Source organism: Eubalaena glacialis, chromosome 2, assembly GCF_028564815.1.
Source record: "Eubalaena glacialis isolate mEubGla1 chromosome 2, mEubGla1.1.hap2.+ XY, whole genome shotgun sequence".
NCBI classification, from domain to species: domain Eukaryota; kingdom Metazoa; phylum Chordata; class Mammalia; order Artiodactyla; family Balaenidae; genus Eubalaena; species Eubalaena glacialis.
Window position 1 is genome coordinate 15750949 of NC_083717.1, and position 14092 is coordinate 15765040.

Genomic DNA, 14092 nt, shown 5'->3' on the forward strand with positions numbered 1-14092 from the left:
ATATATTCCATAAGAAAATTTATTTGTAAATGTAATAATTAGAGTAGTATTCTGAATCCCTCCTATTTTTACTATTGCATGAGTTTCTATCAGATTTCACGGACTGGAATACAAGATCATACTTGATCTTTTTTTTGTTTGTTGGTTGATTGGTTGGTTTTTCTTTTTCTTGCCACACCATGCAGCATGTGGGATCTTGGTTCCCCAACCAGGGATCAAACCCGCGCCCCCTGCAATGGAAGCGCAGAGTCTTAACCACTGGACCACCAGGGAAGTCCCAAGCATACTGGATCTTGATGGTACTATTTGAGATGATTAGATACAGTCTCCAGGCTTCCTGATGTTGTGTCATATAATGGATTTGAGAAGGAGTATATAGAACTCTAAAGAAAAACACATTGAAAAAAGTTACGATTTTAGGCATTAAAATAAGAGACTTCTTTCCAGATCATGGAGATTGAGGTGAATTTTTAGTGGATTTTCACTGCAGTAAAAACTAGAGCATCACCAACTCCTACTTCAGCACCTCCAGTCCACACTGCCTGAACCACTGACACAGGCCTAGTCTTGGTGTATGCCCAGCGTCCTCTGGTGGCATAGGAGCCACTGCCGCATCCTCACCTCTGGTGGGATGGGGGAATGTAGTGGCCAGGATCTTGACTGCTTCTTTCTATGGTGCTGGTTTCTCTAAGTCTGCTGTTTTGATTATAGTTAGGTTAAACAAAACAAAACAAAAAATTTTTAAAAAACAACAACCAACAGCTTTCAGCTCAGAGAATTATATTTTGCAGTGTATATTAGAAAATCTAAAACATGGAAAGTTGTATAGGACAAACAACCTCATTTCTTCAACAAATAAACTGCAAGGGGGAAATAAGAGAGAGAAAATGAAACCTAGAGATTAAAAGAGACTTAAGAGACATGTCTACCAATTTGGATGCATATACCTTATATGGATCATGATTTTAAAAATATAGCAACAATAACAAAGTATAAAACCCCCTACTTACTTATGAGACAGTTGGGGTAGGTTGAACACTGATTGAATATTTGATTGTGTCAAGGAATTATTATTAAATGTTTAAGCGTGTTACTGTGGTTACATATTTTTTATGTTCTTATCCTGGTACAACTGAAGTCTGTACAGGTAAAATTAAATGATATCTGGAATTTGCTTAAAAACACTCTTGTTGACACCAAGAGTGAACCATAATGTAAACTATGGACTCTGGGTGATAATGACATATCAGTGTAGGTTCATCAATTGTAAGAAATCTACCCCTCCGGTGGTGGATGTTGATAATGGGGGAGGCTATGCATGGGTGGGGGCAGGGAGTATATGGAAAGTTTTAGGTTCTGCCCTGAACCTAAAACTGCTCTAAAGAAAATTTAGTCTATTTAAAAAAATATCACCACCATTCTGGTGGGTGAAGGGAATAGGTGGCAGTAGAGGTGAAACAAGAATGACCACGGGTTGATAATTGTTGACGTTGGCTGATGGGTATGTGGTTTTCATTATACTATTCTCTCAATTTCTATATCAGAATATGAGAATTTTCTCTAAGAATGTTCAGAAGAGTATTTTCGGGGAAGTCTATTTCTCTGTTACAATGTCAGAGAAGGTGCACTTAGTTTAATTAATACAAAGTCATCTGTTTCTGAAACAACAGAAATCAAAATAGCAACAAAATTCTAGAGCTATGACAGGATTTCTTCCTTAGCCATTCTTAATGGAAAGAAAAAAACATGAAAGAGGAATGATAAATATAAAAATGTCAAATTTAAAACACATTTTAATTCCTTACATCATTTGTAACTTTCAGATACTAAAAGTTAAACTAAGCTAAAGATTAAAAAGATTAAGTTTTCTTTTCTTTAGTAAAAATGAAAATAGGTTTATATTACACCTTCCTACTTTGTCAAGAAGATGTATTACATTTTGTTTCTTAAATATTCATTTATTTATTTGTTTATTATCCATTAAGTAGGGCTACATTTTCATTTTTATTCTATGACTTGACTGACTTGGCAAATCATCCAAATTAATTCTCTCTGTGTTCTGGGAAATATCTTACTTCTTCCTTTCATTCCTAACAAAACAATACTAAAAGTGTATATGACATCATTATTGAAGATGCAATGCCCTTAATTTCTCCTTTCCTCTTTTTAAGTTATCAGGTAACAGAAATAAAAAAAGTCAAGGGTTGTGTTAGACTTCAACCACATCACTCAAAAATACTAGAAACCACCTGATCTGAAACCTTTGCTACTCGGTTTCAGCAACAGTAACAACTGTTTTTTGGAGGATATTCATTAAAAAAATAATAGGAGAAAATGAAAGCTGGCTTTCTATGTGCTCACTTTCACAAGAGAATGAATTTGATACAATATTTCTAAAATCAGATGTAAGGAAGCTTTCATACAGAAGAAGTGATGTGTTATGGCTAATCCTGTTTTATACCCAGATGGATGCTCATATTACCTATTTAAGAAAGGGATGAGAGAAATTTTATTATACTAGCCATTTTCTCTCTAGCCTACTTCATATTGCACTGATAAGGAGTAGCCCTAAAAAAGGCCAAGAAAGATGTAACACACTTTACTTTCTCCTTTCTGTTTCTAAGTTATCAGGTAACGACCCTCACAGCCCACACCTGAATTGAAAGAGAGCACAGAATGCTATTCTCCCTTTTGTGTTTGGGAATCAAATACGAAGAACAGTCAATGAAGAGTTACTGTGAGTAGATGACTAATACTTTGTGGGTTAAATTGATATTTTCCAGATTTGTCAGCTCTATTTGGGTATGAACAGTGACCACAAAGCCATTTAACAGTGAACTGATTCTACAAGCAGATCGAAACCATCCTGAAATGGAAAATTCTCATTGCATATTTAGAGAGACTGAAACTCCTTCCCATCCCATCTCTTTAGTGGAGAAATAACTCCACTAAAACACATCTTTTAACCATGATATGGGAACATGTCCAGACAACACTGTGTGTGTGTGTGTGTGTGTGTGTGTGTGTGCGCGCGCGTGTGCAGGCTTGTTCCCCGTTCTGAAACAATACAGTTCATTACCACTTACCTCTGTTTTCTCTGGGTTGCTCCAGTTCCCATAAATTTGATTAACAAATGCACAGTTAACACTTCTTTTAGTTTTCCTTAAAGCACCCAGGGCCACAAAAAGAAAAGTAAGTATTAAAATGCACCACAGGACATTTTCAGGCTATTATCTGATAGAAATCTTTGGGAGACACATTATCTAGCCAGTGTACTTATTTTTATGAAGGTATTTTCATAAGTAAAGACTTTTTTGCAGGATACCAAGGCAAACACATTCTTGAAAGCAAATGTAATTTGCCCTCTGAATATTTAAATCCAAAAAAACCCAAGCACATAAAAAAAAGTTGTTCTTAAAATTGATTGCTTAAATATTCAAATAATACCAAGGTGTACAAGATTAGAAAGAACAATGTTATATAAAGTTGAATTGGTTATAAGGAAAGGCCACCTTGAAGTCCCATCGACTTCAAGAGTTGCCAAACCCACCACATCCTGAGGACTATTTTCCACGACAGTGTCTGTCATAGAGATTTGTATGTAGTGCATGTCATAGTATTTAACATTTTAAACAGCAAATTTAAATATGAGCATTTTGAAGAGATCTTTATGTTAGTATTTCCTTTCATGGATCATAAAGAGGCATGTCCTTGGTAATCTCACATACTGGTCTAGATCTGCAGAATTTACTCTGATTAACTGAGCTCCTAAATGATCATTTCCTTTTTATACTTCAGTTACTTAAGAGTCAATAGACTTATCAGAAGACAACTAGCCTTGGTATAGCTGGTCACAACTGATGAAGAAAAAGTGCTCATCACAGGAAATAAATAAATATAACCAGATAACTAAATACATCCTATTGAAGATATAAGGAAAATCCCAAATATGCGCACACACACACACACATACACATGCATGCATACACACACACACGTACACATACACATAGTGGAGAATGGAAGACCGATTCCAGGATGATTGCCAGTGTCTTGAGGAGGCAACCAGGAAGAAAAAATATATAATGCATGACTATTTTTGCCCAGAGTATAATGACAATAAATGTTTGTCAGTAATGTACCCTTAAATCCTAAAAGAAAAGATAATAAAGAGGAAGTCTCACTGATTTACTCTTTGAGAAGAAATTGTCAGAGGTATGACCTCTTATTTCATCTACCAAACCGCATGGTCCTCTTCTAAAAAATAACAGTGTTCATGAGCCCAATAGCATAATCAGGGTAATTGTGTTTGGCTGACAATACATTGTCCCTGTGGATTCAGTGTCTTCTAAGCTTCCTGACCTCCGCTGTTTCTATGTAATTGGCTTAAATATTCAGTAGCTTAACCAGTTCACCTTCATTGCATCTATGTTTTGGTTATTGATGAAGAGGGCCATAGCAGCCATTTTTGTGAGTTATTTTGTGAAAAAAAAAAAAAATCATAGATATACTCTTAAATGGTGAGGCAACAAGTTAATTCCTTAACCACTAATTGAAAACTTATGAGTTGCTCTAATTAAATTGAATGAGTGGTGCTTGATTCTTTGCCTTTTCTCTCTCCAAGACTAGTCATTGTTACGTTCTCAGAGTAGTAAGCTCAAAAATTGGCATAGTTAGAGCAAGAGCCTAGACAGTGCTGCTCTCAAAACTGAGACTAGGTGGGACGTGAAGTGGTGTTTTGAAATATGTCAAAATGTGAAAGCAAAGGCTGGTACAGGAGAAACAGCATGCAGGGAGGGAGGATTAGAACAAAATGGAAATTAGGAACTAGGTAAAGACGGGACAGCCACAAACACTGACAGCTCAGAAAAATTATTCTTGGCTGAAATCAGGCATGAAATCGGGAAACAGGAGGAAACCCAAACCATAAGGCTAGACAGGACAGATGGTCCAAAGACTGGGCAGGCAACCAGGAACTGGAGGGACAGGCTCGGCTGTCAGTTGGATAGAACTGAGGCACATGCAACACAAAAGATTTCGATATGAGGTGATTATTTTTGGCTTTGAACTGCTGAGACCCCAGATGACCTAAACCAATATTGGCAGGCAGAAGCCAAGTAAATTGATCAATTTTCCAACCCTATTGATTCAGCTATTGAAGCTACTTTTCTTCTGAAGGATTTTAAGTCTTAAATAATTTTCTATTAAAATAGAGTGGCCAGCCTTTGGGGATTGCGTGACTATAAAGAAAGAAGGGTGATACATAAGTGTCAGGATACGGAGTTGTAATAAAACAAGAAAGGGTCACAGTAGGAGTAGTGGAAGGTGAGCAAATTTGTTTACTTCAAATTATGTTTATTAGTAATCTCAAACTTTTATTTTTCCCAGATCAAGTGTATGTCTCCCAACATTGGAAATCCCTGAATTGTTGGGCTTAATTCTTAATGTCTTTCCTATTTAAAAGGTAAAATATTACCCACTGCCCATAGATACTTCCATTAAGAAAAATTTTAAATGTCAACTCCATATATTTACCATTTCAAGTTCTATGATATAATTTTCCACCTTCATCAATTATATAAATTCAAACATAAACAATTTTACTTAAAATGATGGATCCTGATATGAGGAAAACAAAATGTTTGACTATGAAGTTTTCTACCACTTCTAACACTGTATGGTGCGATGATAGTCTGCATTAGGATAAAAAATGCTTGTTTAACTTACTGTATCTGTCATTAGGCAGACAGCTCTTTAAGAGCTGAGGTTTCAAAGAATGGAGCGACCTCTAGGAACCAGCAAGGCATTGACTTAGAAGCTTAGAGTAGAGGAAAGGAAGCTGCATGGATCACATGAGTTTTCCTCCCCTAACTTGTGATGAATTCACTTAAATTATTATTAAGCTCTGGCTACATCCAATATGTGCAGGCACTGTATAAGGTGGCATTGTGAGGGGGCTAAACAGAGAAAATATTTCTGATGCAAGTTTCCAATTTAAATTTAGTGAGAATATGAACACCTCTAAAGGAATTGACTTCATGGCTTATTAACTAACAAAATTGTTTTAGTGTTGATTAAAAACATGGAAGTATTTAAAATAGATATCTGAAATCACTGTAGATGGGCAATGAAGAAAAACAAAAAATAAAACAAAACTTATCTATGTTGCATCCAGTAAACATGACTTTCACACACCATACACTTCACCCATTTAAAGAATATAATTCAAGTTTTTTAATAAAATTAATTTTATTAATTTAAAAAACTGTAAAATATATATAACAAAATTTGCCATTTTACCCATTTTTTAAAAGTGTACAATTCAGTGGCATTCACTGCATTCACAGTGTTGTGCAACCATTACCATTACCTATTTCTAAAACATTTTCATCAGTAGAAACGGAAATTCTATGGCCATTAAACAATAAAAACTGTTCTCCTCTTCTTCCAGCCCCTGGTAACCTCTAACTTACTTTACACCTCTATGAATTTACCTAGTCTAGGTACTTCATATGAGTGGAATCATACAATATTTATCCTTTTGTCTGACTTATTTCACTTAGCATAATGTTTTCAAGGTTAATCCATACTGTAGCATGTATAAGAACTGCAATAATTTTTATGGCTGAATAGTATTCCATTGTATGCATATGCTACATTTTGTTTATTCATTCATCTGATGATGGACACTTGAGATGTTTCCACCTTTTGACTATTGTGAATAATGCTGCTTTGAACATTGGCGTATAAGTATCTGGGCCCCATTTCAACTCCTTTGGGTATATAACTAGGAGTGGAATTGCTGGGTCATATGGTAATTCTATTTTAAGTTATGAGGAGGCACCGAACTGTCTTCCATAGCAGTTGTACCATTTTACATTTCCACAAATAATGTATGCAGGTTTCTATTTCTCCACATCCTCACCAACACTTGTTATTTTCTATTTTATTATTACTATTATTGCCGTCCCAAAAGGTGTGAAGTGGTATCTAATTATAGATTTGATTCATATTTCCCTAATGACTAATGATGTTGAGCATCTTTTCATATGGTTATTGGCCATTTGTATATCTTCTTTGAAGAAATGTCTATTCAAGTATGCTTATTTTTTTTAATTGGGTTGTCTGTCGATTTGTTGAGTTGTAGGAGTTTTTATATATTCTGTATATTAAACTCTTAACATATATATGATTTCAAATATTCCCATTCTGTAGGCTGTCTTTTCACTTTCTTAAGACCCTTTGATGCATGAAAGTTTTTGATGAAGTCCAATTTATTTTTTTCTTTTGTTTCTTATACTTTTGGTGTCATATATAAGAATGCATTGCCAAATCCCAGGTTATGAAGATTTACTCCTATGATTTCTTCTAAATGTTTTATGGTTTTAGCTCTTATATTGAAGTCTTTGATCTGTTTTGAGTTAATTTTTGTGTGTGGTATGAGGTAGGGGTCCAATTTCATTCTTTTGCATGTAGAAATCCAGTTGTCCCAGCAACACCTGTTGAAGAGACTGTTCTTTCCTTATTGAATGGACTTGTCAAAAATCAACTGGTCACAGATGTATGGGTTTATATTTGGATTCTTAATTATAACCCATTAGTCTCTATGTATATTCATATGCCAATACCATATTGTTTTGTTTGCTGTGGCTTTGTGGTAAGTTTTGAAATCAGGAAGTGTGAGCCCTCCAACTTGATCCTTTAACAAGACTGCTTTGGCTTTTTGGTGCCCTTGCAATTCCATGTGAATTTGAGGATCAATTTTGCATTTCTGCAAAAAAGGCTGTTGGAGTTTTAATAGGCACTGTGTTGAATCTGTAGATTGCTTTGGGCAGTACTGACATCGTGACAATATTGTCTTCCTATCCATAAACTTGAAATGTCTTTCCACTTATTTAGGTTTTCTTTAATTTTTTTCAGTAATGCTTTGTAATTTTAATCACCTCCCTGGTTAAATTTATTCCCAGGTATTTTATCCTTTTAGATGCTATTCTCAAAAGTGATTGCATTCTTAGTTTTTTTTTCTGATTGTTTATTGCTGGTATTTAGGAGCACACCTGATTTTTGTGTGTTGATTTTGTATATTGCAACTTTGCTGAATTCATTTAGTAGCTCTAGTAGCTTTTTGGTGGATTCTTTGGGATTTTCTGTATATGCATGATCATGTCATTTGTAATAGATTTATTTATTCCTTTCTAATTTGGATGGCCTTTTTTTTTTCTTTTTCTTGTCTAATTACTCTGGTTAAGGTTTCTTATTGGTAAACACATTTATCTCTGCTTAGTGGAGCTATAAAACCTTCATTAATATAAAAATAAATTGTAATGCTAGTATATAAGGCAAATTATTATGGCAATGTTTGGACAGTTTTGGGTAGAGTCTGATTGTCACTTAATGTGAAGCCTTTAGACTGGATAAGTGAATAAATCTTTATCTAGGTTGAAAGAAAAACAAGGTGACAGTGAGCATAGGTGTCACTCTGCATGTTGAAGAATGGCTATCAGGAGGGTTACAAAGAAAGAATGACAAGACAGTGCCTGAATTGTTTTTATTGACAAGTCTATACTTCAAAATAAACATCAATTTACACATATTGTAAGTTTATTAATTAATAATTTTAATCAGCTTTTATAATTTGTCTTACTGAGTATGTCTTATTAATTATTAATTTTATTTACTAAATTAATTGTTTTTGGTTATCAATCAGTGGTTTACTTTCTTTCTGTTAAGAACAGACATGTTTTTCTCCAATTTACTGGTATGTCATTTCGTGTGTCTGAGAAACTACTCACGCTTCTTAGTCAAATCCACCAAACACCTAGTGGTAGTCCCCACTACCATCTCATGGGAGTAAATCTGTCACAATGTATTCATATTTAAAAAAGGCTTAGAAAATGTTCAGATGAGCTCAAAACTTTAGCACAAATTATAAAAGTAAGGTGGAATGCCATTTAAGATGGCCATGCATGATGATTCCTGTTACGTCCACGTGGATTGCATTATAAAACTCTACTGTAAAAACCTGTCTACTAAAAAGTATGGAGAACAACACTTTCTGAAATTGGGTAATCCTAATGCAGCTATCAAGGTGATTTGAAGAGATAAATGTGATAATTTATTTACCAAAAGATATTTGCTGTGCATGTGTGTGTGGAGGAATTTGCTCTCATGCTTCCACTAAAGAAATGATTTCTATATTTGTTTCTAAATGCTGAAGAACATTTTAAGACCCAAGAAATAACTGTCCTGAGTTAAGGGCCTGAAGGAAAATGATGTCTATAATGTGGTGACTCACTCCTTAAGGTGGTGAAATGCTAGAATGCTGATTATGTTATTTATCATCTTTCATGTTTATTTAAATTTATCCAACACTTCTAGGACACATACTATCTATCAAACACTGCATTAGGTCCTATACTTACAAAGTTGATCATTATTTGTTCCTGCCTGTAGAATTTCTTTTGGAGGGTGGCAGCTTGCTAGATTTCTGTCTCTTAGATTAAATTACATTTATAAAATGCCTACCACAAGTAGATGCCCACTAACAGTCCAGTGCTATTCTTTTACCTTCTTTTCTTATTCTCTCCTTTTGTCATTTACATCTTCTTTTAAACTTCCTACTTGTTTCTCCTGACCCCCAAACTTGGGACCAATGAAAGGACATTGGGATAAAGGAAAAAAATAAGGAAGTGGCAAAATTAGTAATAATACTCATTGTAGTACTTTTAATTTTTTAAAATAAATTTATTTATTTACAGCTAGCAAGGACCTTTGCAATCATCTTGTTCATGCCTTTTTTACAGATGGAGCAAATGAGGTTCTTCCCCCACTAGATTATAAGTCCTCTGGAGGATAAGGACCTTGTCTGGTTTACTCTTCTCTCTATCACAGCACCTAATACAGTACCTAGTGCGGCAGGAATCAACTGAATGTTTATAGAAAGAATAACTTAATGAATGCACATAGTCCGAAGGCTTAATGATGGAAAAAAAGCCACTAACCAGCTCTCTACCCTGTTCTTCCATGCCTACTCCCAGCAATATACTTCATCAATACTCAGAGAGAAAAGACATTCATTTTTACTATTGTTACCATGGAGTCACATTTGTATTTAGATTTCTGTTCCACTTAGCCCAAGACTTTAAGTGGGCCAGGAGCCTACTTTTGACCTCTGTCTCTTTCCATTTTTGTTTTTTTTTTTCAGCTGGTTAAGTGCCAGCCCAGAGGAGCAGCCTGGGGGCTTTCCTGAAGATGAGCAAAGTATAATAGAATAGGGATGGTCCTTCTATCTATTTCATTACATGGAAACTGAAAAAGTCATATTATTGGAGAAAAATTAATTTGGTACAAGTAACTCATTTTACAATATTTGAAAAATAAAGGTCTGTGTCCCTTATATCGCATATATATCTCTGAAAAATAAGAGGTATGAAATATCCATGTATAAATATCAGGGGTTGATGTGAGTTTTCAGGCTATGAAGTATTTGATTTGTTACTGCTGGGGAAAAATGTTTTCTAACCATAAAAGTACATGTGACATATTTTTTTAAAAAAGGGCCCATCTAAATTATGAAATACAATCATTTCACTGGTGGAAATGGAATTCATTTATTCTGGGAGTCATGCCTACTATATTAAATTTTGCTTAGCCTGATAAATGGTGAATCTGGAGTGTCTCAGAGAAGTAAATCTCAATTCTTCTCTACTCATTTCCACCTATGTCATTTTAAACTCTTCAATTAGGTTTTTCCAAATGTTTCCAGTCCTAAGACTTTCTATGAAGTCTTTCTGAGTGTGCTAATCTTTCACATAAAGGGAAAATACATTATAAAATCCTAACAAAAATAATATATTTCTGGTCCCCACTTTTACTCATATCTATTTTTAATGTTCATTAAACATATTTCTGTCAAGAAGAGATCTTTTTAGAAATGTTTGTTTCTTAGGGTACTAATAATGTTTTTTTCTCTCTCATTATAAAAATTAATGAGTAATGCTCTAATTTTTGCTTCCTGATTTTAGAACCTATAAAAATGAGTTATTCTTTTTTTGTTTTGTTTTGGTTTGTTCATTTTTAACTTGTAGTAATAGGAGGAGATTGGTGCACTGCATTTCCTGTGCAATTATCAGTGCCAAACGATTCACACACATCATCTTTCTTTTCTCAAAACCTTAGACAAGTTTTATTTTACACCTGGTCTCTGACTGTTTCCAATCCAAATTTTAGCCTGTCTGAATAGACTGTTTTTAAGGAGAGGTATCACACATTTTTAAATTTAGACACTACTTTGTCCTTTTTGTAATGAGAGCAACTTTATGGCAGTTTGCAAAGATAAGCACAATAGAAGAATATAAACCAAATGAGAAGGGACTTCGCTGGTGGTGCAGTGGTTAAGAATCCGCCTGCCAACGCAGGGGACGTGGGTTCGAGCCCTGGTCTGGGAAGATGCCACATGCTGCGGAGCAACTAAGCCCATGCACCACAACTACTGAGGCTGCATTATAGAGCCCATGCTCTGCAACAAGAGAAGCCACTGCAATGAGAAGCCTGGGTACCGCAACCGAAGAGTAGCCCCCGCTTGCCACAATTAGAGGAAGCCCACACGCAGCAATGAAGACCCAACACAGCCAAAAATAAATAAATTTAAAAAAAAAAGACAAATGAGAAACAGATAGGAAGTGGAGAAAGGAATTCTTAGAACTGGAAAATAGAGTTGAGCCAGAGGGAAAGAGATGGGGACAGTATATGACATCGGTATGGTAAGAGTCTATTTACTTACTTAATGTCGGATACAAATTTGACTTTAAGATTCTCCAATTAAAATTTAAGCAGGACAAAAGAATCACATAGGTCACACTTGCAAAAAACAAACAAACAAACAAGAAAAAAAACACAGTTGCTTAGAAGCACATCTTCACCAACTCAGGAGAGAAGACTTTCATGGTATGCATCCTGTCACTATACTCTAGGCTCACAAGGTAACAAGTGCCCACAACATTATTTTAGGAAGACCAGCAATGGGTTTCACTAGGTTGTTTCAACAAATATCTTTCAAAATATCAGACTGAGACTATGACAAAGTGTGCCTCAGTAAAACTATCTAGGAGAGGGTGGTAGCAAGAAGGGAGAGGGATTAAATGGAACACTTGAAGCACAACAGTGTGTTAGAGAATTTGATTTGGGGAGCATTTTTTTTTGGCTGCACTGTGCAGCATGTCGGGTCTTACTTCCCTGACCAGGGATGGAACCCAGCCCTTGGCAGTAAGAGGAAGGAGTCCTAATGACTGGACAGCCAGGGAATTCCCATGAGAGGCATTTTAATATGGTTGTGTTTATCATAAAAAAGCCAGCACCAAGATTACAATTTGTAGTGTGTAATTACAGTGTGGCACATTAAATCTGTTATAAGAATCTATAGATAGTAAAACTGTCACTGTTTGCAGATGACATGATACTTTACATAGAGAATCCTAAAGATGCTACCAGAAAACTACTAGAGCTAATCAATGAATTTGGTAAAGTAGCAGGATACAAAATTAATGCACAGAAAGCTCTTGCATTCCTATACACTAACAATGAAAAATCTGAAAGAGAAATTAAGGAAACACTTCTGTTTACCATTGCAACAAAAAGAATAAAACACCTAGGAATAGACCTACCTAAGGAGACAAAAGACCTGTATGCAGAAAACTATAAGACACTGATGAAAGAAATTAAAGATGATACAAACAGATGCAGAGATATACCATGATCTTGGATTGGAAGAATCAACATTGTGAAAATGACTATACTACCCAAAGCAATCTACAAATTCAGTGCAATCCCTATCAAACTACCCATGGCAATTTTCACAGAACTAGAACAAAAAATTTTACAATTTGTATGGAAACACAAAAGACCCCGAATAGCCAAAGCAATCTTGAGAAAGAAAAACAGAGCTGGAGGAATCAGGCTCCCTGACTTCAGACTATACTACAAAGCTATGTAATCAAGACAGTATGGTACTGGCACAAAAACAGAAATATAGATCAATGGAACAGGATAGAAAGCCCAGAGATAAACCCATGCACATATGGTCACCTTATCTTTGTTAAAGAAGGCAAGAATATACAATGGAGAAAAGGCAGCCTCTTCAATAAGTGGTGCTGGGAAAACTGGACAGCTACATGTAAAAGAATGAAATTAAAACACTCCCTAACACCATACACAAAAACAAACTCAAAATGGATTAAAGACCTAAATGTAAGGCCAGATACTATAAAACTCCTAGAAGAAAACATAGGCAGAACACTGTATGACATAAATCACAACAAGATCCTTTTTGACCCACCTCCTATAGAAATGGAAATAAAAACAAAAATAAACAAATGGGACCTAATGAAACTTCAAAGCTTTTGCACAGCAAAGGAAATCATAAACAAGACAAAAAGACAACTCTCAGAATGGGAGAAAATATTTGCAAATGAAGTAACTGACAAAGGATTAATCTCCAAAATATACAAGCAGCTCATGCAGCTCAATATCTAAAAAACAAGCAACCCAATCCAAAAATGGGTGGAAGACCTGAATAGACATTTCTCCAAAGAAGATATACAGATTATCAACAAACACATGAAAGGATGCTCAACATCACTAATCATTAGAGAAATGCAAATCAAAACTACAATGAGGTATCACCTCACACTGGCCAGAATGGCCATCATCAAAAAGTCTACAAACAATAAATGCTGGAGAGGGTGTGGAGAAAATTGAACCCTCTTGCACTGTTGGTGGGAATGTAAATTGATATAGCCACTATGGAGAACAGTATGGAGGTTCCTTAAAAGACTAAAAATACAACTATCATATGAGCCAGCAATCCCACTACTGGGCATATACCCTGAGAAAACCATAATTCAAAAAGAGACATGTATCACAATGTTCATAGAAGCACTATTTACAATAGCCAGGACATGGAAGCAACCTAAATGTCCATTGACAGGTGAATGGATAAAGAAGATGTGGCACATATATACAATGGAATATTACTCAGCCATAAAAAGAAATGAAATTGAGTTATTTGTAGTGAGGTGGATGGACCTAGAGTCTG

At 35.2% G+C, this 14092-nt stretch overlaps 1 protein-coding gene across 1 annotated transcript in view; it reads right to left on the reverse strand.

The window, feature by feature from the left end:
• Positions 1 to 302: 302 nt before the first annotated feature.
• Positions 303 to 14092, reverse strand: part of MALRD1 (MAM and LDL receptor class A domain containing 1) — a 607787-nt gene continuing 593997 nt past the window's right edge. Inside the window, exons 40-41 of the mRNA XM_061181405.1 lie at positions 3087 to 3162; positions 303 to 383 (exon numbers count right to left, since the gene is read on the reverse strand). Of these exons, the coding sequence (XP_061037388.1) occupies positions 303 to 383; positions 3087 to 3162 (157 nt within the window). The remainder of the gene's footprint in view (positions 384 to 3086; positions 3163 to 14092) is intronic.